This window comes from Odontesthes bonariensis, chromosome 2, assembly GCF_027942865.1.
Source record: "Odontesthes bonariensis isolate fOdoBon6 chromosome 2, fOdoBon6.hap1, whole genome shotgun sequence".
In the NCBI taxonomy this organism is placed as follows: Eukaryota; Metazoa; Chordata; class Actinopteri; order Atheriniformes; family Atherinopsidae; genus Odontesthes; species Odontesthes bonariensis.
In genome coordinates, this window is record NC_134507.1 from 43760322 (window position 1) to 43781717 (window position 21396).

The window sequence follows — 21396 nt, forward strand, 5'->3', positions numbered from 1 at the left end:
TAAGTTTTGCCTGCCACAATAATACCCACTAGTATCAAGCCATCTATATATGTAAACACCAGAGATATTTTACAGAAAGTCCGGACAATTTGGTCCAGACTTTCTATAAATCGCAAACGCATAAAGACTCTGTTGCATGTGTGATAATTACTTAATCATTATTTCAAACTTGACAAGTAACCACAATAAAATGAGGCCTTAACAACTCAACTTTTTATTTTTCAAGTTTTGCCTTCTCACTCTTACACACTTTCCTTCCCTTTTTTAGATCTTCCATGTCTCTCACTTCCCTAATTTCAGTGTTGGGCAAGCTACTTGTAAAATGTAGTGAGCTAAGCTATCAGCTACTCAACCATAAATTAAGCTTCACTACACTAAAGCTACCACCACTAGAAATGTAGTGAGCTAAGCTACAAAAATGTGGGGGAAAGTAGTTCACTACATCAGAAGCTACATTGTACCGACACAATATCAGATTGATTTAAAATAACAGATATCTTCATTAAATAAAACATCAAATGCTTTTCACAGTAGACAGATAAGACTAGTGTGTTTAACCAGAGTCAGTTTAGTGCATGTGACAGCTTTACAGTAAGAGTTAAGCAGGGGGTACATGCTGTATCACAGGAAAGGGAACACAAGGCCTGCCATGAAATGCTCCCCATCTGCACAATTTTATTTCTTTGACCTCAGCATTAGGTACTGTTAACTGCATGAATTTGGTGCCAATATATGTATGAGTTTGGTAGGGCTGATAACAGATATGTTAGTGGTGGATTGGTTTATTGTATTTTACAAGGGCGTAATTTTGGGTAGGGACGCTAGGGTCACGTCCCAACCAATATTCAGCCCCCTACTCAGGGTCTCCGCGGATCCTTAAAAAGTATTAAAAAGTCTTAAATAAAAAATACTTTTTTAAGGTCTTAAAATGTCTTAAATTTAGCCGATTTTCGAAGAGTGGCATTAAATTTCATCTAGGCGAAATGAAAGAAAGATATGTCTGGAGAGACGATTTTCTATCGCTCTGTGCACAATATGGCGACCGCTGACGTTTTGTGTGTGCGCCAGTACTTCCGGTGAAAACTTCCGGTGATTTGACAGCTAGCGCGTCAGGTTAGGGCCAGTGGCCGTAAACAAAGGTTAACTTATAGCCGAGAAGAAAGATGATAATATAACGTAGCTAAAAAGACTAGCTTTCTTTTGTAGCCTACCGATAGCCTACTGCTTACCGATTTAGCAAGCCTAGCAGCCTAGTTGCTAATGCTAGCCGCAATAACGTTACCAAACATACCTGACGTCAAGGTGTTGGCTGAGCAGGGGCAAGATTATGGCGGGGCTGGCAGAGTTAACTTCATAATGGGTGAGTGCAGGTTTCATTCACTTGTTTTCATTCTTTCACAGGATTGATTCACTTCATTGGTTTATCCGATTGCTGGCCGCCGAGTTATGTGTCTGGGTTTGTGTAGGTTACTGATCATGGTTGTTAGCAGTCGATAGTCAGGTTGTATGATGTGTGTGAGAGTGTGTATTTTTTCTATGGGTAGGCTACGTGCCATTGACTGTATGAGCGGTCTGTGCTCGTTTTTATTTATTTGATTAGATTGGAGATACTTTATTAATCCCGAAGGAAATTTGATTTTGTCGTGTGGTTTATGCTGCAAAGTCACTGTCCATATATGGACAGCTGACTATTGCATAAACCAGTCTGTGCTTCACGTGAGTTGTCCAAAGTTCTGGTTTAAGTTAACTTGGGTAGTAAAATCGTTTTGCTAGTTGTAAAAGCACAGTAGACATAACTCGAAAATTGGGTTCAATTATGGATTTATTTTGCTCAGAGCCTCAGACAAACAGACAGACAAATGGCAGCGAAAACACGCTCCTTCGGAGAGGTGTGACAATTGGGCACGATTGTCCTGTAGTGTGTGGTGTTCCCTTGTGCGTTCAAATCTTATGCGATCATGTTGACACAGATTCAGTATCACTGAAGCACACATTTCACACTGGACTTTTTTTCAACACTGAACAGCCTAGAGTGTAGTTTTTATATATATTTTTCCCGTTGTAATGGTCTTAATTTTTATTCTTAGAGGTCTTAAAAAGGTCTTAAAAGTCATTAAATTTGTTAATTAAAAAATGTGCAGATACCCTGTCATTATATGAGTTACATTGCATAACACTTAGCTGACTTTTTTTTATCCAAAGCGACTTATAAGAACACATTATTGGTTACAGTCTCTGGAGAATTGTTGGGTTAGTTGTTTTGCTCAAGGTCACTCCAGGTGTAAACAGAGGTAGCCTAATCGTGGGATTTGAGCTTGCAACCCTGTGATTTAAAGACCAACTCCGTAAAAATTAGGATGGCTCGTTAACATATAGCATCTGCATGCCATTAACTTATGATTGGTAATGCAAAAAAAAAAAAAACTGCACTTTTATGTCCCCACCAATGTCAAAATCAAAGTTACTCCCTTGGTATTTTATCTTATAAAGCAGCAAGAAAAATATTTAATTTCTTAAAAACAAGTGTAGCTATTGAATATGAGAATATGTCCTTTAATGGTGAGAAACACACAGATGCTATGACTTGTCTATCAGGCATAGATCAAATTACATTTTCATATAGTGATATTCAGGATCAGAAGGCTATTGTTTCGACCTACACAGCCTACAGGTTAACACAAATAAAAGCACTTACTTTTGAACCTTGCAACAAAAGCTGGAATCATATTTAGTCTTGTGAAACCCCAAGTCAAATATATTCATCTTGTTTTGAAAAAATCAAGTCCATTCATTTTGTACTTATGGCTGGGGTATATATTTTCCCAGAACAGAAAAGTGTTGTTTTGTGTTCGCTATAACGCTATTTTGTGTTGAGAAGAACATCGGTACACTCTTTAGACTTTTTATTTATTTTTTAAATATTTTTTATGCCTTTAATGGATAGACAGTTGGAGAGAGACAGGAAGCAGGGGGCAGAGAGATGGGGAAGACATGCAGCAAAGGGCCGTCCAGTGCGGGACTCGAACCGGGGCCAGCTGCAGCGAGGACTGTAGCCTCTGTACATGGGGCGGCTGCTCAACCCACTACGCCACAGACGAAGAGGGGCGCCCTCTTTAGACTTTTAAAGACTGAAAGCAACAGATGTTCTTCTCTTCCATTTCCTTCATAAATAATTAAATCGTAGAATAGTATGTTCCCCAGCGTTTGTTTAGGCAAATGCCTCACTTTCTGAACAAGCGAGTGGTGCGCGCTCGCTCCCGCGAGGGGGTGCATCTGACGGCAGGGGTGCCGAATTCGGCACAACACCGGTATGTATGCAGGCGGCACTAGCAGACGAGTGGGAGCAGCTTGCGCATGACGTTCAACAGACATTCACTTTATTGTGTTCAAACCCATGTTGTGATGCTGGTAACTGCTGTTTTCCTCAGGCATGACCTGAAATTTTGTAGCTTTTGTGGACACTACGTCACTACTTCACAAAAAAAATAGCTTAACTACAGGGACGTTACTCGATACATAAAGTAGTGACGCTACGGCCAAGCTACTGGGAAATGTAGTTAAACTAGTAGCTTCGCTACAAGTAGTGACGCTACTGCCCATCACTGCCTAATTTATATCATTGCTGCCACTATGGACAGAGCTTACAAAGAGTACGTATTGATCTAGAGTGTATATTTTGCTACAAAAAAAAAAAAGTACAAATACATAACGTGGGAAAAAAACAAATAAAAAGATGTTATCGACAGGTTCCGTTTACTGTTTATAGATGAGAGGTTTGACGAATTTATATGTCTAATCACAGCCGTCACTATCAACTTGGTCCAAGTCTCCACATGTGCATTAATCTGTGGAATGTGATCAGAGGATAACAAATGTCAACTAAACTAACCGGAATACCCTTTTCTTTAAAATCATATTAACCTTATTAACCAACAGTCCGAGTATAGATCTATATATCAAATTGTTCTAACAGATATGTCTGCATGTGGATAAGGATGTCCAGTTGACCAAAGCATCCTGTAATAAATCTTAAAGCACTGTGATAAAGCTGGCAAAAGCATTCATATAAACAGTGTCTCCTTAATCAAGGACAGGCAGGAATTTGCAGCAACAAGACATTTTCTGGCATTGAAAGAAAAACAAGATTTGTTCCTAAAAGAGAAACTCAGCCTTAGAAGTCAATTTTTTCAAAAGTTGATTAATACGAGGATTAAAAGACAAAGTTTAAATCAATTGTAATGCCAAGGTATTTATAGTTTGATACAAACTCTATGGGAGAGTCTTGGATGGTAAAAACATGTGGTAGAAAACATGTTGGGATTTTCTGTTTGATAGAAAATATCATCCTCTTTGTTTTATCAGAGTTAAGAATCAGTTTGAGACCTCTCAGCTGAGACTGGATGCCATTGAATGCAGATTGTAAATCTACTCTAAAGAAATGCTTGTATTTAGAGACCAAGAGTGATGCAAACAGAAATCTCCACAAAGGTGAAAACAGTTGAACCATGACCAAATATAAATACTTACTCTTTGAGGCCAAGCCCTCTTAACTATGGAATTCTTTTCACCAACAAACTCATGAGAAGAGGTTCATTAAACCAAAGACAGCATGATTTGGGAATAAACTTCACCAACTTAGCATTTCATTCGAGAAGTTAATGCTTTTTCAATATGAGTCTCATGAAACAAGGTATTTTGTGGATTCAATCGTTGGTTGCCAGCAATAACATTGCAACTTTAGGTACCGTTTCATTGGCTCCACGTTTCAGACACACTGCTTACGTACCCACCTAACACGCACTGAGCATACAACGCAATATGTAGTATTGACACTTTTCCAAAGCAACACACAAGGAAAATGAACAATTGCTTATATTTTAAAGAACAATTTACAATAAAAAGTTACAGCGTCAAAAGTATGCAGTCAACACTGTGTTTATTTTAACACAGAGTATGTGATTGTAAAAGCTATTTATTCCATAATATGCTATGGCCTTTGAAAACAATTTCTGGTTTTGAAATGTGAAAGCAAACAAACTTGTTTGGAGTAAATGGAATAAAGAAGATTCCATTAGATGAAACGGAAACAAACAGAACTTCAGAACATTTGGGAATTTTAGAAAACATAACAGGCACAACACAGCTCACACGGGCTGCATTTTCAGGGCGGCATTTACACCGCTGGGCCAAAAAGTCACACACTCTCAAATTCATTGGACCACTTTTAGCAGTGATTAAAGCCCATATTCACCATGGCATTACTTGGTGATCCGTCACATGAAGAAGGTGATGAAAGGCCCAAATTATTTATTATGTACATTAATGATGTTGGTGAGACAGTGAAAGAACAGTGAAAGAACTCGGCTGTTTTCTATTCGCTGATGATACCAGTCTCTATTGTTCAGGTAAAGACCCACAACAGCTACAAACAAGTGTAGAAAAAGGGCTAACAAAAATAAAGTCATGGTCTGATAGCAACAAACTTTCACTTTATTTGAACAAAACAAAATATATTATTTTTGGCAACCGGAAAGTTCAGAATCAAATTGAAATTAAAATAAACAACTTAGAACTTGAAAGAGTAACTGATTACAAATTTCTGGGTATTTATATTGATGAAAAATTAAAAACAAAAACAAATTAGTGTGTTTCAAACCAAATTAGCTAAAACTATAGCCATAATGAACAAGATGAAAACTTTATTAAATAAAAAGTCCCTTTATCTTCTTTATAATACTTTATTCCTACCATACTTAAACTACTGTGGGGAAATATGGGGAAACACTTATAAAACAAATATAAATAAAATCTACTTACTTCAAAAGAAGGCCATCCGAATTGTTAATAAAGTTAATTATATAACACCAACAAATCCTCTTTTTATTAACCAAAACGCACTAAAATTTCCTGATCTTGTTAAATTGAACACTGCCGTAGTGATGTACAAGGCGTATAATCACATGCTCCCATCACCAGTCCAGGAGCTCTTCGAGCAGCGAGAGAGTCAGTATAAACTTAGAGGAACAGGTATATTCAAAAAGATTAAAACTAGAACGAATAAAAAAAGGTTTTGTATTTCTATTCAAGGTGTTAATGTGTGGAATAAGCTAAATGAGAACTTAAAAAGTTCTAAAACAGTAGAAAATTAAAAAAAAAGGTATAAATCATTATTAATTGAAAATTATAAAACTATAGTATGATTGATGGACATTGTTTTGCTTTAAATCTTCTGTCATGTTCAGATGTTTTCTGTTAAGTTGTCAAATATCGACTGCAGTTGTGTTTGCTAGTCTTGTTTTCTTTGAATTATAAATAACTAGTGGTGGGCCGTTATCGGCGTTAACGTGCTGCGATAATTTGAGAGTCTTATCGGGCGATATAAAAATATCGCCGTTAATCTATTCTCAAAGTTGGGTTGGGAACTGGGTCAAAATAGGTAGCCTAAGCAAACTGTGATGACTTTTACCTTGATATTTTAGCTCGGGTGTGGGCTGATGTACTTTGTCTGCCGTTAGGTGTGATTAAAACAGAAGAACGCTACTTTGCAGAAGCCTGTGCTAGGCAGTTTATGGAGGTCGCTTATCTGTGGGGGATAGTTGACTAAATCTGCCCTGTTGGAACAGACAGTGCTCCTAATATGGTGGCCGCAGGGAGGATACTGCGCGTGTGGCGCAACAGAGACGCACTGCACACAACGCTATCTCAACAGCAGCACCATCTGGCCCTCCCAACAAGTGCTGAATATGAGAAGTTGGCGAAGCTAGAGAAACTGCTGGAGCCATGCATGTGAATAAACTGGTCTGCCCTAATGTTGCGACCTCCGCTACCTGGTAGCAGAGGTCGCTGACTCGCTGGAGAAGCTTCGCTTGAGAATTTGCTTTGGTAGCTTTGGTAGCTCGTGACGTCACATTTAGAATGTTCAATTCTTAAAGGCCCCGCGTCTGTGCAGCACCCCCGCGGAAAAAAACATGAGGAAAGAGAGGGCAGGGACACGAATAAACATGTTGTTATTTACAATTTGTTATACAAGATATACATCACTTTTACAAATTATGTAAAACTACATTAGGTACACCTGAGAAGAGCAGGAATAGCAGAGGCAGCTGTGAAAATAAACTAAATTCGAAATAAAATCCGAAATAAAACTTAATTGCAGTGAGAAAGGTATGCTTGGGGTTACTACACTATTGTATTGAAGCACTCGACACGGCAATTGCAACAGTCTCAGGATTAAACGACTATTGTTTGGATAGGAACCAAAGTTTACACGTCTGTTTCCGTGAACGCCGCGGATTGTCGGACCCCTGAATGAGCCATTTTAATCTAGATTAATTTCAAGATTTCAGTGAGATTAATCTAGATTAAAAAAAATAATCTATACCCACCACTATAAATAACGTATGTAATAGGGCTAGGCACAATAAGTTTATTTTTACTTCAGCCTAGACCCTTTTGGTCATTTACATAGTCAAAGAAATCAATTGATGTTTATATTTTGTCATGTATTATAATGACCAAATAAAATTACATTTACCATTACCATTAATGAAGGTTTTTTTTTGTTTGTTTGTTTAAACAGGCAATGTATAGTTAAATGTCCAGAGCTCTGTAGTTCTATTTTACCTGTTGAATTGATCAGTATATTTACTGCATTCATTTTAATTTAATAATGTTTATTCCTTTTAGTTCCAATGGTCCAGACAGGAACTTTGGCATTTATTTGTTTAAGCTGGTGAGTTCCACCTTCTATCATGAGGTATAGAAGGCAATTAGATGTTGAGCAACCACACACCAAGATGTCATACATTGTAGCAACATAACCTTCTACCAGAGGGTTGGGAATCTTCTTGCCTCATATGAGCTGAAGGGACTGGTGCGGGCTTTGCACCTCTGGCTGGTTGGGTCCTGTGTCTTCTGAATAGTGGCAGCAGTGATTAAGCCCGCATAAAACCCATCTCACCTGCAACAAACAAACCTGGTTACATCTCATTTAAAAATGATCTACTGAGAATTTCTTGTCTTTTTCTGTACATTGTGACCTGTTCACTCAGCTGCAGGTGATGCCAGATCAGATCAGACTACTCACAGAGCACATCTGCAGATTGCCATGATACATTCATTACAGATTTTTAGTTACTTGTTATTGTATACTCTGGTCATTCTTAAAGATTGTCTATGGTTTTTAACTTTAGCTTAGAAATTATAGCCTCAAACATAACACACAGTGTGAATCAAGTTTTTCTGCAAGCTTTTTCCCTTTTCTTTTTTTTTTAGAACAATCTATTCTCCTAAGAGTCAACTAAAATAAGGCATGATAAAGCTATATTATATATCCTACCCCTGTTAATGAACTCTATAGACCTACCTGGAGCAGTCCTAGTGCACTGGTGCAGCAGTGGATCTCTATTTATGCCCAGCAAAGCAACCAACCTCCTTGTCGTCTTGTTGTTGGGGAAACAAGAAACCATTTACGGAGGCCAGATGTGTGGTGGAGAGGACATTTTCGATGAAGTTAAGATTACACTTCATCTCAGAATATGAGAAAGCTGCGACAATACAATGCATTCTTAATATACCAACATTATTATGCATTTATTTTTTTGCGTAGAAATTCTCACAAAACTTATAATAATTGAAATAGCATTTCCCCAACAATAAAGCTAACAGACAAACTGTTATCACAACACTTTAAACCTAATGGAGGGAAATCAAACAACAGCTTGCCAAATGAGGCCTTCGTTGTCCTGCTCTGATCCAAATTCCAAAAAAATACATGCTAACTTTAGTGTTAAGTTCTCTATGCTGCATTACCTTCCTATTGACAGATCTCTAAAGTTATCATTGCTGTCTATAACATTGAATGTTCCCTTAGCTGCCTTTACAGTAAGACATGTTACGTGTACTGGAAGAAATGTAACAAAGTTTGCTATATTCTCAATAAAGCCTGCAGCTCATTCATGACTGATAACAACTGATATTACTCAAGGTTAAAATAAAAAGAAAAAGTTACAAGATACTTACATTTTTCATCAAGTTTTACTTGTGATGCGTGAGAAATTCGTCCACCATTATTTGGACTCCACCGTGGTGACAAATTGCATCATGGGATAAAGTATACAAGGTAGGTCAAATACTTATTGGAGAACTTTTCCAAATCTAATTTAAATGGATTTCATTCTGCACCCTACGTCGGTCCATGCCATTAGTAGTATGTGAGAATGAAATTTAAAAATAAAAAAATAAAAATAGTCTATGCCCAAGACATATAGCTAAAAAAAAAGGTCAGAGTAAGATTTGTTCAGAGCAATTAGCTCTCAATGCATTTTGAATAACGTTTTGAATGAAGTTTTTCACTTGTGATCAGGTCACCCAGGACAAGACATCTGTCAATGCTACGGGTGCAAGGCCTTTGGAATGTTCCTGCCTTACATCTCTATTCCTACTCTTTTTGAAGTAGTGTTGTGTGTTTTGATAAGAGTCTTTGATAAGTGCTGCTGTGTTGTGATTATTTCTGTAGTTATTGAGTATCTAAAACTCTACTAAATGTTTTTGTTGTAATTTTGGCTCTTCATTTAGTCAACGAGCATCTCTTTTCAGCCATTTGGTTCATTGTCCTATAAAAAATGTTAAGAGTGTCCGATGCATGCCTCTGGAATAATATTTTGCCTGTCGAGATTAAAGTCAACATGTCGAGAATAAAGTCGAAATGTCGAGAATAAAGTCGACATGTCGAGAATAAAGTCGACATGTCGAGAATAAAGTCGACATGTCGAGAATAAAGTCGACATGTCGAGAATAAAGTCGACATGTCGAGATTAAAGTCAACATGTCGAGAATAAAGTCGACATGTCGAGAATAAAGTCGACATGTCGAGATTAAAGTCAACATGTCGAGAATAAAGTCGAAATGTCGAGATTAAAGTCAACATGTCGAGAATAAAGTCGACATGTCGAGAATAAAGTTCACATGTCGAGAATAAAGTCGAAATGTCGAGAATAAAGTTCACATGTCGAGAATAAAGTCGACATGTCGAGAATAAAGTTCACATGTCGAGAATAAAGTCGAAATGTCGAGAATAAAGTTCACATGTCGAGAATAAAGTTCACATGTCGAGAATAAAGTTCACATGTCGAGAATAAAGTCGAAATGTCGAGAATAAAGTCGACATGTCGAGAATAAAGTTCACATGTCGAGAATAAAGTTCACATGTCGAGAATAAAGTCGACATGTCGAGAATAAAGTTCACATGTCGAGAATAAAGTTCACATGTCGAGAATAAAGTCGAAATGTCGAGAATAAAGTTCACATGTCGAGAATAAAGTTCACATGTCGAGAATAAAGTCGAAATGTCGAGAATAAAGTCGAAATGTCGAGAATAAAGTCGACATGTCGAGAATAAAGTCGACATGTCGAGAATAAAGTTCACGTCGAGAATAAAGTCGAAATGTCGAGAATAAAGTCGACATGTCGAGAATAAAGTCGACATGTCGAGAATAAAGTCCACATGTCGAGAATAAAGTCCAAATGTCGAGAATAAAGTTGAAATGTCGAGAATAAAGTCAACATGTCGAGAATAAAGTCGAAATGTCGAGAATAAAGTTCACGTCGAGAATAAAGTCGAAATGTCGAGAATAAAGTTCAAATGTCGAGAATAAAGTCGAAATGTCGAGAATAAAGTTCACATGTCGAGAATAAAGTCGAAATGTCGAGAATAAAGTCGAAATGTCGAGAATAAAGTTCACATGTCGAGAATAAAGTCGAAATGTCGAGAATAAAGTCGAAATGTCGAGAATAAAGTCGACATGTCGAGAATAAAGTCGACATGTCGAGAATAAAGTCGACATGTCGAGAATAAAGTCGAAATGTCGAGAATAAAGTTCACATGTCGAGAATAAAGTCGAAATGTCGAGAATAAAGTTCACATGTCGAGAATAAAGTTCACATGTCGAGAATAAAGTCCACATGTCGAGAATAAAGTTCACATGTCGAGAATAAAGTCCACATGTCGAGAATAAAGTTCACATGTCGAGAATAAAGTCCACATGTCGAGAATAAAGTTCACATGTCGAGAATAAAGTCCACATGTCGAGAATAAAGTTCACATGTCGAGAATAAAGTTCACATGTCGAGAATAAAGTCGACATGTCGAGAATAAAGTCGACATGTCGAGAATAAAGTCGACATGTCGAGAATAAAGTTCACATGTCGAGAATAAAGTTCACATGTCGAGAATAAAGTCGACATGTCGAGAATAAAGTTCACATGTTGAGAATAAAGTTCACATGTCGAGAATAAAGTTCACATGTCGAGAATAAAGTTCACATGTCGAGAATAAAGTTCACATGTTGAGAATAAAGTTCACATGTCGAGAATAAAGTTCACATGTCGAGAATAAAGTTCACATGTCGAGAATAAAGTCGAAATTTCGAGAATAAAGTTCACATGTCGAGAATAAAGTCCACATGTCGAGAATAAAGTCCAAATGTCGAGAATAAAGTTGAAATGTCGAGAATAAAGTCAACATGTCGAGAATAAAGTCGAAATGTCGAGAATAAAGTTCACGTCGAGAATAAAGTCGAAATGTCGAGAATAAAGTTGAAATGTCGAGAATAAAGTCCACATGTCGAGAATAAAGTTCACGTCGAGAATAAAGTCGAAATGTCGAGAATAAAGTTCAAATGTCGAGAATAAAGTCGAAATGTCGAGAATAAAGTTGAAATGTCGAGAATAAAGTCGAAATGTCGAGAATAAAGTTCACATGTCGAGAATAAAGTCGAAATGTCGAGAATAAAGTTCAAATGTCGAGAATAAAGTCGAAATGTCGAGAATAAAGTTCACATGTCGAGAATAAAGTCGAAATGTCGAGAATAAAGTCGACATGTCGAGAATAAAGTCGACATGTCGAGAATAAAGTCGACATGTCGAGAATAAAGTCGAAATGTCGAGAATAAAGTTCACATGTCGAGAATAAAGTCGAAATGTCGAGAATAAAGTTCACATGTCGAGAATAAAGTTCACATGTCGAGAATAAAGTCCACATGTCGAGAATAAAGTTCACATGTCGAGAATAAAGTCCACATGTCGAGAATAAAGTTCACATGTCGAGAATAAAGTCCACATGTCGAGAATAAAGTTCACATGTCGAGAATAAAGTTCACATGTCGAGAATAAAGTCGACATGTCGAGAATAAAGTCGACATGTCGAGAATAAAGTCGACATGTCGAGAATAAAGTTCACATGTCGAGAATAAAGTCGACATGTCGAGAATAAAGTTCACATGTTGAGAATAAAGTTCACATGTCGAGAATAAAGTTCACATGTTGAGAATAAAGTTCACATGTCGAGAATAAAGTTCACATGTCGAGAATAAAGTTCACATGTCGAGAATAAAGTCGAAATTTCGAGAATAAAGTTCACATGTCGAGAATAAAGTCCACATGTCGAGAATAAAGTCCAAATGTCGAGAATAAAGTTGAAATGTCGAGAATAAAGTCAACATGTCGAGAATAAAGTCGAAATGTCGAGAATAAAGTTCACGTCGAGAATAAAGTCGAAATGTCGAGAATAAAGTTGAAATGTCGAGAATAAAGTCCACATGTCGAGAATAAAGTCGAAATGTCGAGAATAAAGTTCACGTCGAGAATAAAGTCGAAATGTCGAGAATAAAGTTCAAATGTCGAGAATAAAGTCGAAATGTCGAGAATAAAGTTCACATGTCGAGAATAAAGTCGAAATGTCGAGAATAAAGTTCAAATGTCGAGAATAAAGTCGAAATGTCGAGAATAAAGTTCACATGTCGAGAATAAAGTCGAAATGTCGAGAATAAAGTTCAAATGTCGAGAATAAAGTCGAAATGTCGAGAATAAAGTTCACATGTCGAGAATAAAGTCGAAATGTCGAGAATAAAGTTCAAATGTCGAGAATAAAGTCGAAATGTCGAGAATAAAGTTCACATGTCGAGAATAAAGTCCACATGTCGAGAATAAAGTCCACATGTCGAGAATAAAGTCCACATGTCGAGAATAAAGTCGACATGTCGAGAATAAAGTTCACATGTCGAGAATAAAGTCGAAATGTCGAGAATAAAGTCGACATGTCGAGAATAAAGTCCACATGTCGAGAATAAAGTCGAAATGTCGAGAATAAAGTTCACATGTTCAGAATAAAGTCCACATGTTCAGAATAAAGTCCACATGTTCAGAATAAAGTCGTTTCAACATTTCGACTTTATTTTCGACATTTCGACTTTATTCTGAACATGTCGACTTTATTCTGAACATGTCGACTTTATTCTGAACATGTCGACTTTATTCTGAACATGTCGACTTTATTCTCGACAGGCAAAATATAAATATTTTTTCTTATGCCTGGCCCTAATACTCTTCCGTACTCTGGGACCCCTGGGGCCCCTGGGACCCCTGGGCTCACTGCCAGCAGACCTGGTAAGTCATCTTTGCTAGTTGTGTTGTGAACAATGTTTCGGAACCTACCTGATTTTGTAGTTGGGCAGGGTGTGTTTCTTCTTGATGACCCGTTTCAGCTGATTAACTATGATGGAGGTGAGCTGAGGCAGCGGCCTTCCTTCAAACTGGGACTTCACCTCAAAATCTACCAGGGGGTCCTCGAGGAAGGAGAACGACCAATGGGAGAAGGGCATGCGCGTGAACTGCAGCTTCAGCCTGCCCACAACTCGCTTCATCTTAACGAACAGGTAGGCAGACTTCCCGAACACCAGGTCCACGTCTATGGCCAGATGAAAGCCGCCATTGTATTCGATATCCACTTCAAAGTTGAGCTCTTCCGGCATACCATTCTCGTTCAAATGCATGGGCTTCATTAGTTTGGCCGTTTTAAAGACCGGGAGGGAATTGCCCAGAGAAATGTCCCTGAGACTGAGTCCCTCCAGAAGCCGTCCGGCTGTCTTGGTTTGCAGCAGTTCCTCGAACTCCACCTTTATCTTTTTTGTCAGCCAGTGTCTGACGACAGGGGTGTCTCGGAGCTCTCTGAACAGGAACAAAAATATAGCATTTAGAAAATTGCAGGTTTCGGCTTTGCCCGCATCGATAGGTTCGCTTAGCGAAGGCGGTGGCGCCTGTTGTTTGGGGATGCCGCCGGTAACAGCCGCTTCCTGCTGCTTTGTTAGGACAGTCTCTTGCTGTTTAGATGCAGCAGACGCTGTAGTGTCCTGGTTCTGCTGGTTCGGTTCTGCATGCAGGGTATTAAAGTAATCCTTCAATGCGTTATCAGGCACTACTTTGACATACTGAATGGTCCTGCCTATAGGCTCGGGGTTTCTCCTGTATATAAGCAAGAATTGTAACAGCAACGTAACAACCGCTCCACAGAAAGCGGAGAACAGTATTAAGTAAATCATTTCGAGCAGCCGCCCTGAATTTGTTTAACTCAAAAACGTTTTCATAACCGAAACGTTTAGTCGCCTTAACAAAGCAAGTTCCACCTGGTCGCTCTCAAAGCTGCCATATCATCTGCTTCTTTCCTGAGCTTCAGACTCGTCGCTGATTGGACGAATGGTTTTTACGTCGCTATGCGTAATGACGGGTCCAGAACGTGTTGCTTTCGGTGTTGTCCCGACGTGTCGGATTGTACAAACGCCAAACAAGAAAGCCGATGTTAAAGTTTACGTTGTAGAAACTAACAGGAAACATACAGTATCAAAAAGCGACCGAACAGTGGAAAAGACGACACAGGCTTTTCTGTACGGTGTCTGTGTCAATAGTCAGTTCACATGGATTAGAAGACGTTTTAACAAAGCTGATACTGATATTTCCTGTTCTTTTTGTAAGCTTTACCCAGAAACATCTGCTCATCTGCTTTGGAACTGTACATGCGAGAAGAAGTACTGGAAAGACATTGTTGCTCTGATATCCAACTATATCCAACCAGATTTCCTTCTTTTCTTTGAACAGTTTTTTGTTTGGTATCACAGATTTCAAGGCGAAAGATTCCTCTCCCACATACCTTATCAATCTAATATTGTTGCTTGCTCAATTTCATATTCATAAAAGTAAAATAATGAAACCACTTTTTGACCTCTTCGGAATAGATGTAAAATTGTATCTTGACTCAATCTCGAATTCAATTAACAAAAAGGCTATAAAAGCAATAAGTATTTGGAAAGACTATAACTTATTTTTGTAACTCGCATTTACTTGTGTAATTTTTTTAAATTTTTTAAATTTTATTTATTTATTTATTTATTTATTTTTCTCTCTTCTGTTCTAACAGTTTTCTATCGTTGTATTTTTTAAACTATGTTCGTCTTTCATTTTATGTACTTTGTTCATTACTGTACACTATTTCTTTCATGACTACTGTTACTGTGATATTGTGAAGATAAATAAAGTTTATAAAATTTAAAAAAAGACGTTTTAAATCTGATCTTCCGGGTTTTTTTCTAACACTAATTGTTACGAATTATTGTTAAGTATGTCCTTTTTTATGTATTCAGTTCAGTTACACATATAGTCAAAATTTCAATTTTAATGAATAATTCAAAAGTTTAGGTCGCAAATATTAAATTGATTAAGTATTCAGTTTTTCTTTGTAGAGCTTAAGGAAATCGTCAGGTGATAAAATAATGACCAGTTCAGCTTGATTTAATGAATATCTCTGCAATCTTTTCCTCTGATGTTGTAGAATGACATCAGAGATTTCAGTCTCCCATAACCATCGAATAAACATACAGATCTTGATTTGTGACTGCAACAACCTGCGCTACTGTTCTCAAATGTTGTATTTAAGACAGTCTAGCAGAGGTCCCTATTGTAATCTTGTTTTTCCATGTGACAGTGTTTTTATTTTAATTTTATTTACTGTTCATTTAATTATTAGTTTTGGTAAGGGACTTTTCTTCCATATAGAACGATACAAAGTAAAACATCTTGCTGTATGCCTGGTGTCTGCTTTAATTTAGTTACCAAGTTGCTGATTGCACAAACAAAAGGAGTTATCCATAGTAATGATTAAAGTGTCTGTACTTCATCTCACTCATCTACTTATCCAAACCATAACAACTACTAAAAGTTTACTGGTGAATAATAATAATGATGGACCATACAATGTAGTTATGCAAACAGCTTTACATCACCACATGGCTTGAAGTCCAACTCGGTCAATGGTAAATCTGGCAGTTATGAAAAAAAGAAAAAAGTACAGGATATGACTCCACTTCCTCTTTTATTTAGTGAATTTACCTTCACAAATGTGCAATTATTGCCCAACCAACATCCCCTGTCACCAATAGCTTGCCGAGGCCTCGTCCAGCCTTCTTAGGCTACCTTTACACGGAAACGATCTGAAACCAAAACGCAAAAGTGGCGTTTCGTTTTCACTTTTAAATCTGCGTTTAGACGAGCGTTTTAGGGTGAAACTCTGCGTGCATACGCAAATGCAAAAGTGTGTGACGTTTCATTATCGATGCAGTAAACACACCAGATGGCTAGGTGGCAACACTACCAAGACCAAGTCTTTCTACCACTCCATTCATGAAGTTATCCCACCACTGAGAAGTCCTCACAGGTCTCACCCACAGCTGGCTAGGTTGCCTGCTCTCTCTATGAACTTCAAGAATTTCGAGAACGTAGTTCATATTTTTGGTCTGTTCTTTACTACTCTCGCTCATCATTGCTGTTATATAATGAAATGACTCTTGAACGTCAATTACCGCGAGTTGAAAGTCCACAGGGACGGACATGTTCATAGCCTACTGATGTGTTTCCCACGGTTTCCTGGCTTGTCACGTCATTTCTATGTGATGAGAAACGCAGTTTTGCGTTTTCATCGTTTATACGGTGGCGCGACAGTGGAGCGTTTTCAAGAATTCCACTCTGGAGGGCGTTTTCACTTTTTTGCGTTTTCATGCCCCCAAAACGCCGTTTCCATCTAAACGATATAGTGCATCCGCAAAAAGGTTTTGCGTTTTTAACCCGTTTTAGTTTCCGTGTAAACGGCCCCTTAGAGTTAGCAGTTTCCAAGGTGAGCAGGCCTCTGGTCGGTTGGCAGCCCTGCCAAGTGTGCGTTCTGCTTGCTCCTGGGCTAACCCACTTCCTGGCCCTATCCAGCCCAGTGCTCTCAGTCCTAGTGGCTTCCACAGTTGGCTCCCATTCGCCCAGGAGCAACTGAGAAAGCTTGCTGTCACCTCCCACAGCTTGCCAGGTGTTACAGAACGGAGCATCTCTGATGTTTGGGAGCAATTTGATTTTACATCTCCTGATAAGGTGAATAATAATCTGACGTAATAAATTGTAAGTCAAGTAAAAATACAAATTTCGCCAAAAAGACAAAATGAGCCCATTGAACAATTGCACTCAGTTTACATACTGTAGACATACAGTTAATGCATCATTATCATTATTGGTGTACTGGTCAGTTTTGCTGCTTGCTATGTTATAAACATCTGGCCTGTGGAAATAACACTTCTTCCATATGAAATTACTTGAGTAGTAGTGCACATGCCAATGACAACATTACAATGCAAGGCAATTTCACTGCTCAGGAGAGAGGTCATGGTAAAGTGGGTAAGTAGGGATGGGAATTGATAAGATTTTTACGATTCCAATTCCATTTTCGATTCTGCTTAACGATTCGGTTCTTTATCGGTTCCCTTATCGATTCTCATTTGGGGAAAAAGGACAACAAACCAGTCAATTAGCATCAACTTTGTTTAGTTTAGAAGTAACACGAGTCATGACCTCACAAACCCAACAACGGTGAGGTCCACATTGGTCTATCATGGCCTGGGTAATTTAACTCTTCCTGCTCTGGTGAAAGGAGAAGCTGGAGGTAGAGGTGAACTGGGGGTAGTACCACCAGCCTCTGGCTCTGAGCCAGTCAGGCTCTGTCTCTCATGATTTCATCTAAATGTAATGCCTGAGAAGGCATTCATTTAACCTTAACCGTTACTTATAGCAGGTTTACAATGAGGCAAATGGCACTAACATGATAGGCAGTGTTTGTTAGTTAGTTACCTGCAGTGTTAGCCGAGGACATGCTAACGTTGCTGGGTTCAGATTCACCGACGTTAATCATTCATTCATAGTTATTGCATGTTGGTTGTATTTCCTCCCTTTGGTGAAATATTTACTTTGCAAGTTGCCCTGTTGTCGTCTTTTTTAGGGATGTGTAATCAAACTTTCGAGCGTTTGTACCGCTTGGGCGCCATGTTTGCTGTTGGCTGCTGGCTGCACCGGACTCGCCACGCAATGTTGCGTGGTGACGTCATTTGCGCCCACTGGAATCGATAAGGGAATCGTTTGAAAAATCGCCAAACGATTCCAAGGAATTGAAACACTGGGAACCGGTTCTCAACAAGAACCGGTTTTCGATTCCCATCCCTATGGGTAAGTGAAGCATTTTCATTATGAATGAATAAAGCATGAATCCGTGTTCTTCAGAAACCAGTATACACCGAGTACATATTATTCAGAATCATGTTCTAGTTAATATGTTAGTGAAGATTATTTTTCTACAGTTTCAAGACAGCAAAAGACTGATGATGTACTGGTGGATATGATTGTTAAAGATGCACAGCCATTCTCCATAATTGTGGATGAAGGCTTCAAGGCCTTTGTCAACGTCTTGGACCCAAGTTATACCATTCCTGGTATAATTTCACATTTTTATATCCCTGAATAATGCCACTTATTGGGTCTGTATATAGCTGAATTGTAGTTATTTCGGTTTGGTTTCACATAAACATTGCACTGCTATTTATTATTTTGACAGGTAGAAAAGCTTTGAAGAGCAAGATACAAGATCAATAAGGAGAAGGCCAAAGCTAAGGTGGCAAAGGCAGCAGCTGTGAGCACAACAACTGACATGTGGACTTCAGTGATATATGGATGCATATCTTGCAGTCACAAGCCAGTTCATTAATGCAGATATGAAGATATCCACTGTCCTGTTCGGAGCACAAAAATTCTCCCACTGTCACGCGGCTGCTCATTTAGCAGAAGTTAAGGGGGTCTTCGTGGCAGAGAGGGGGGAAAAGAGAATTGGTGGTGGGGATGATGACTGATGGTGCCTGTGCAAACCAGCTGAACATGAGACATGCACCTTGTTTTGCACATGTTCTTAAGCTGATATTGAAGCGGTCCTTTGGTCAAATTACGGAGGTTGAGGACATCCGTATTAGAACAAGGAAAATTTCTAGTGAAGTTGCAATGCAAAAGAACAGCTTTTACATTTTCAAATGCAGATGGGGAGGCCACAACTTAAGCTTATCCAAGAAGTGGAAACTAGATGGAACAGTTCCTTTGCCATGCTGCAAAGGTTCTATGACTCAAGAGACCCACTGGGAGCAGCCTTAGTTTGCCTACAGACAGGCCTAGTTCCGTTCACCTCTGAAGACTATGAAACCATTAACCAGTGCAATGCTAGACTGAAGCCAATCCACCAAGCTCCGCCGAAGTTTTCTAAGGAAAAGAGGGTGTCGTGCTCTAAAGTCATAATACTTATTCGCATGTTAAAATACAGCCATGACTTAAGTGCTTGCAGATGACCCATACTGTTTCTTCATCCCTTGCACATCAATTGAATAATAATTTGGGACAAAAATTTGGTCAAGGGGTGGTGTAGTGGGTTGAGCAGGCGCCCCATGTACAGAGGCTACAGTCCTCGCTGCAGCGGGCCCCAGTTTGAGTCCCGCACCAGACGGCCCTTTGCTGCATGTCTTCCCCCTCTCTTTGCCGCCTGCTTCCTGTCTCTCTCCAACTGTCCTCTCATTAAAGGCATAAAAAGCCCCCAAAAAATATTTAAAAAAAATTTAAAAAATAAAAATTTGGTCAAGTACAAATAGTTGTAGCCCTCTGTTTTCCAACACTATTAGATCTATAGTCAAAGACAAAACATTCTGCTCATCTAGGAATGCTCAAGAACCAGCGAGAAGACTGACAATGTCCAAACACCATTGAACCACCCCAATCTGCTGCACAAGCACCTCATCTGAAAATCCAGATAATCTATGGGGCCTGCATGACCGTAACTTTGTAGAGCAGCAAGTGAGAAGTGCCACACCTGAGGTACAGAGGTATGGATCTTTTTTTTCTATGTAATTGCATTACTACCATATAAATCACCATAATACCGTGTATTTCACTATGACTATCAGCACGTCTTTGTCTTTTATTGTAGATATTTAAAAGAACATAGAATTCCAAGGTCAGATGATCTCTTGATGTACTGATGAATCACAAGGCCCTTCATCCTAACCTATTTAAATTAGCCATACGGTATGTGCATCGTCTGTGCATGTGAGAGGATTTTTTCTAAGGCAGGAGAAATTGTTAAAAAGAAAAGAAGTCAACTGAAGCCAAAACTCTGCAGTGCTCTGTCACTCAAGCATTTTCACTAACACGCTAACCTCTTTACATTGTCAGTGTTTGTCTGCACAAGCATATTTCCCCAAACATAAAAATCCCAGAAACATGTTGCTAACAGAGCATGGATTTTAATGCATATAATTAGCATACACAGATCAATCTATAGACAAGCAGTGATTTATAAGAATCTCCATTACCATCCTACTGTTACTGGAAAAAATTATGGACTTGCAGAGTACAAATGAGAAACGTACCCATGACATTGTCTGAAATAAAATGTTACTATATTCTCTGGAACCATTTGGTGCCGCCCGAAAGTGTTCAAGGCCTCTCGACACATATCTTGACGATATGCAGATGCTTCGAAGTGCTTTGTGAAGCTTCATTGGCACAACGTTATAAAAGAGAGCTAAGTAGAGACAAACTGGCTGACAAGAAAACACAGAGGAGCGAATAACACTAAAGAGCTAAAACTACCTACATACAATGGTTTGGCACTGAACAAAGGAAAACCTGGAGAATATGTACTGAGAGAAGTGATGACACACCAGAATCAGGTGAGACAATCAGAAACTGAAGACCTGATGTGTAACAATGATGCAAAGCTCAACAAAGTAAAACAGGAAGTAAGGAAACTGATATACGAGATTAGGATAAATAACTGACCTAAATTAACTAGAATACAAAACATAGCATGACATAGAAACTAATAACATTGACAATGACACTCTGTACATCAGCTGGTTAGTATCATCCCTTTACTGAAACTTGGTGGTGTCAACATTATTCTATAAAGATGCTTTTCACCAGCAGGCTGGTCAGACATTAGGGGCAAACTATAATAGCTAAATACAAAAGAGCCCTTGAAGAAAACCTACTCCAGAGAGTACTGACCTGAAATTGGGGTTGCAGTTTACTTTACCAGGCAATAACGGGGTAAAACAAACGGCCAAGAAAATACTAGAGAGGCTTAATGGCAAGTCTCTGATTGTCCTTGAGTGACCCATTCAAAGCCTAGACTAAACTGAATATGACACAGCATACAAGCATCTCATG

General features: G+C 38.6%; 1 protein-coding gene across 1 annotated transcript in view; it reads right to left on the reverse strand.

Annotated features, from left to right (window-relative positions):
• Positions 1-14496, reverse strand: part of pdzd8 (PDZ domain containing 8) — an 88722-nt gene extending 74226 nt beyond the window's left edge. The window contains exon 1 of the mRNA XM_075482078.1: positions 13492-14496. Coding sequence (XP_075338193.1) covers positions 13492-14375 — 884 coding nt within the window. The 5' untranslated portion in view covers positions 14376-14496. The remainder of the gene's footprint in view (positions 1-13491) is intronic.
• Positions 14497-21396: the final 6900 nt, after the last annotated feature.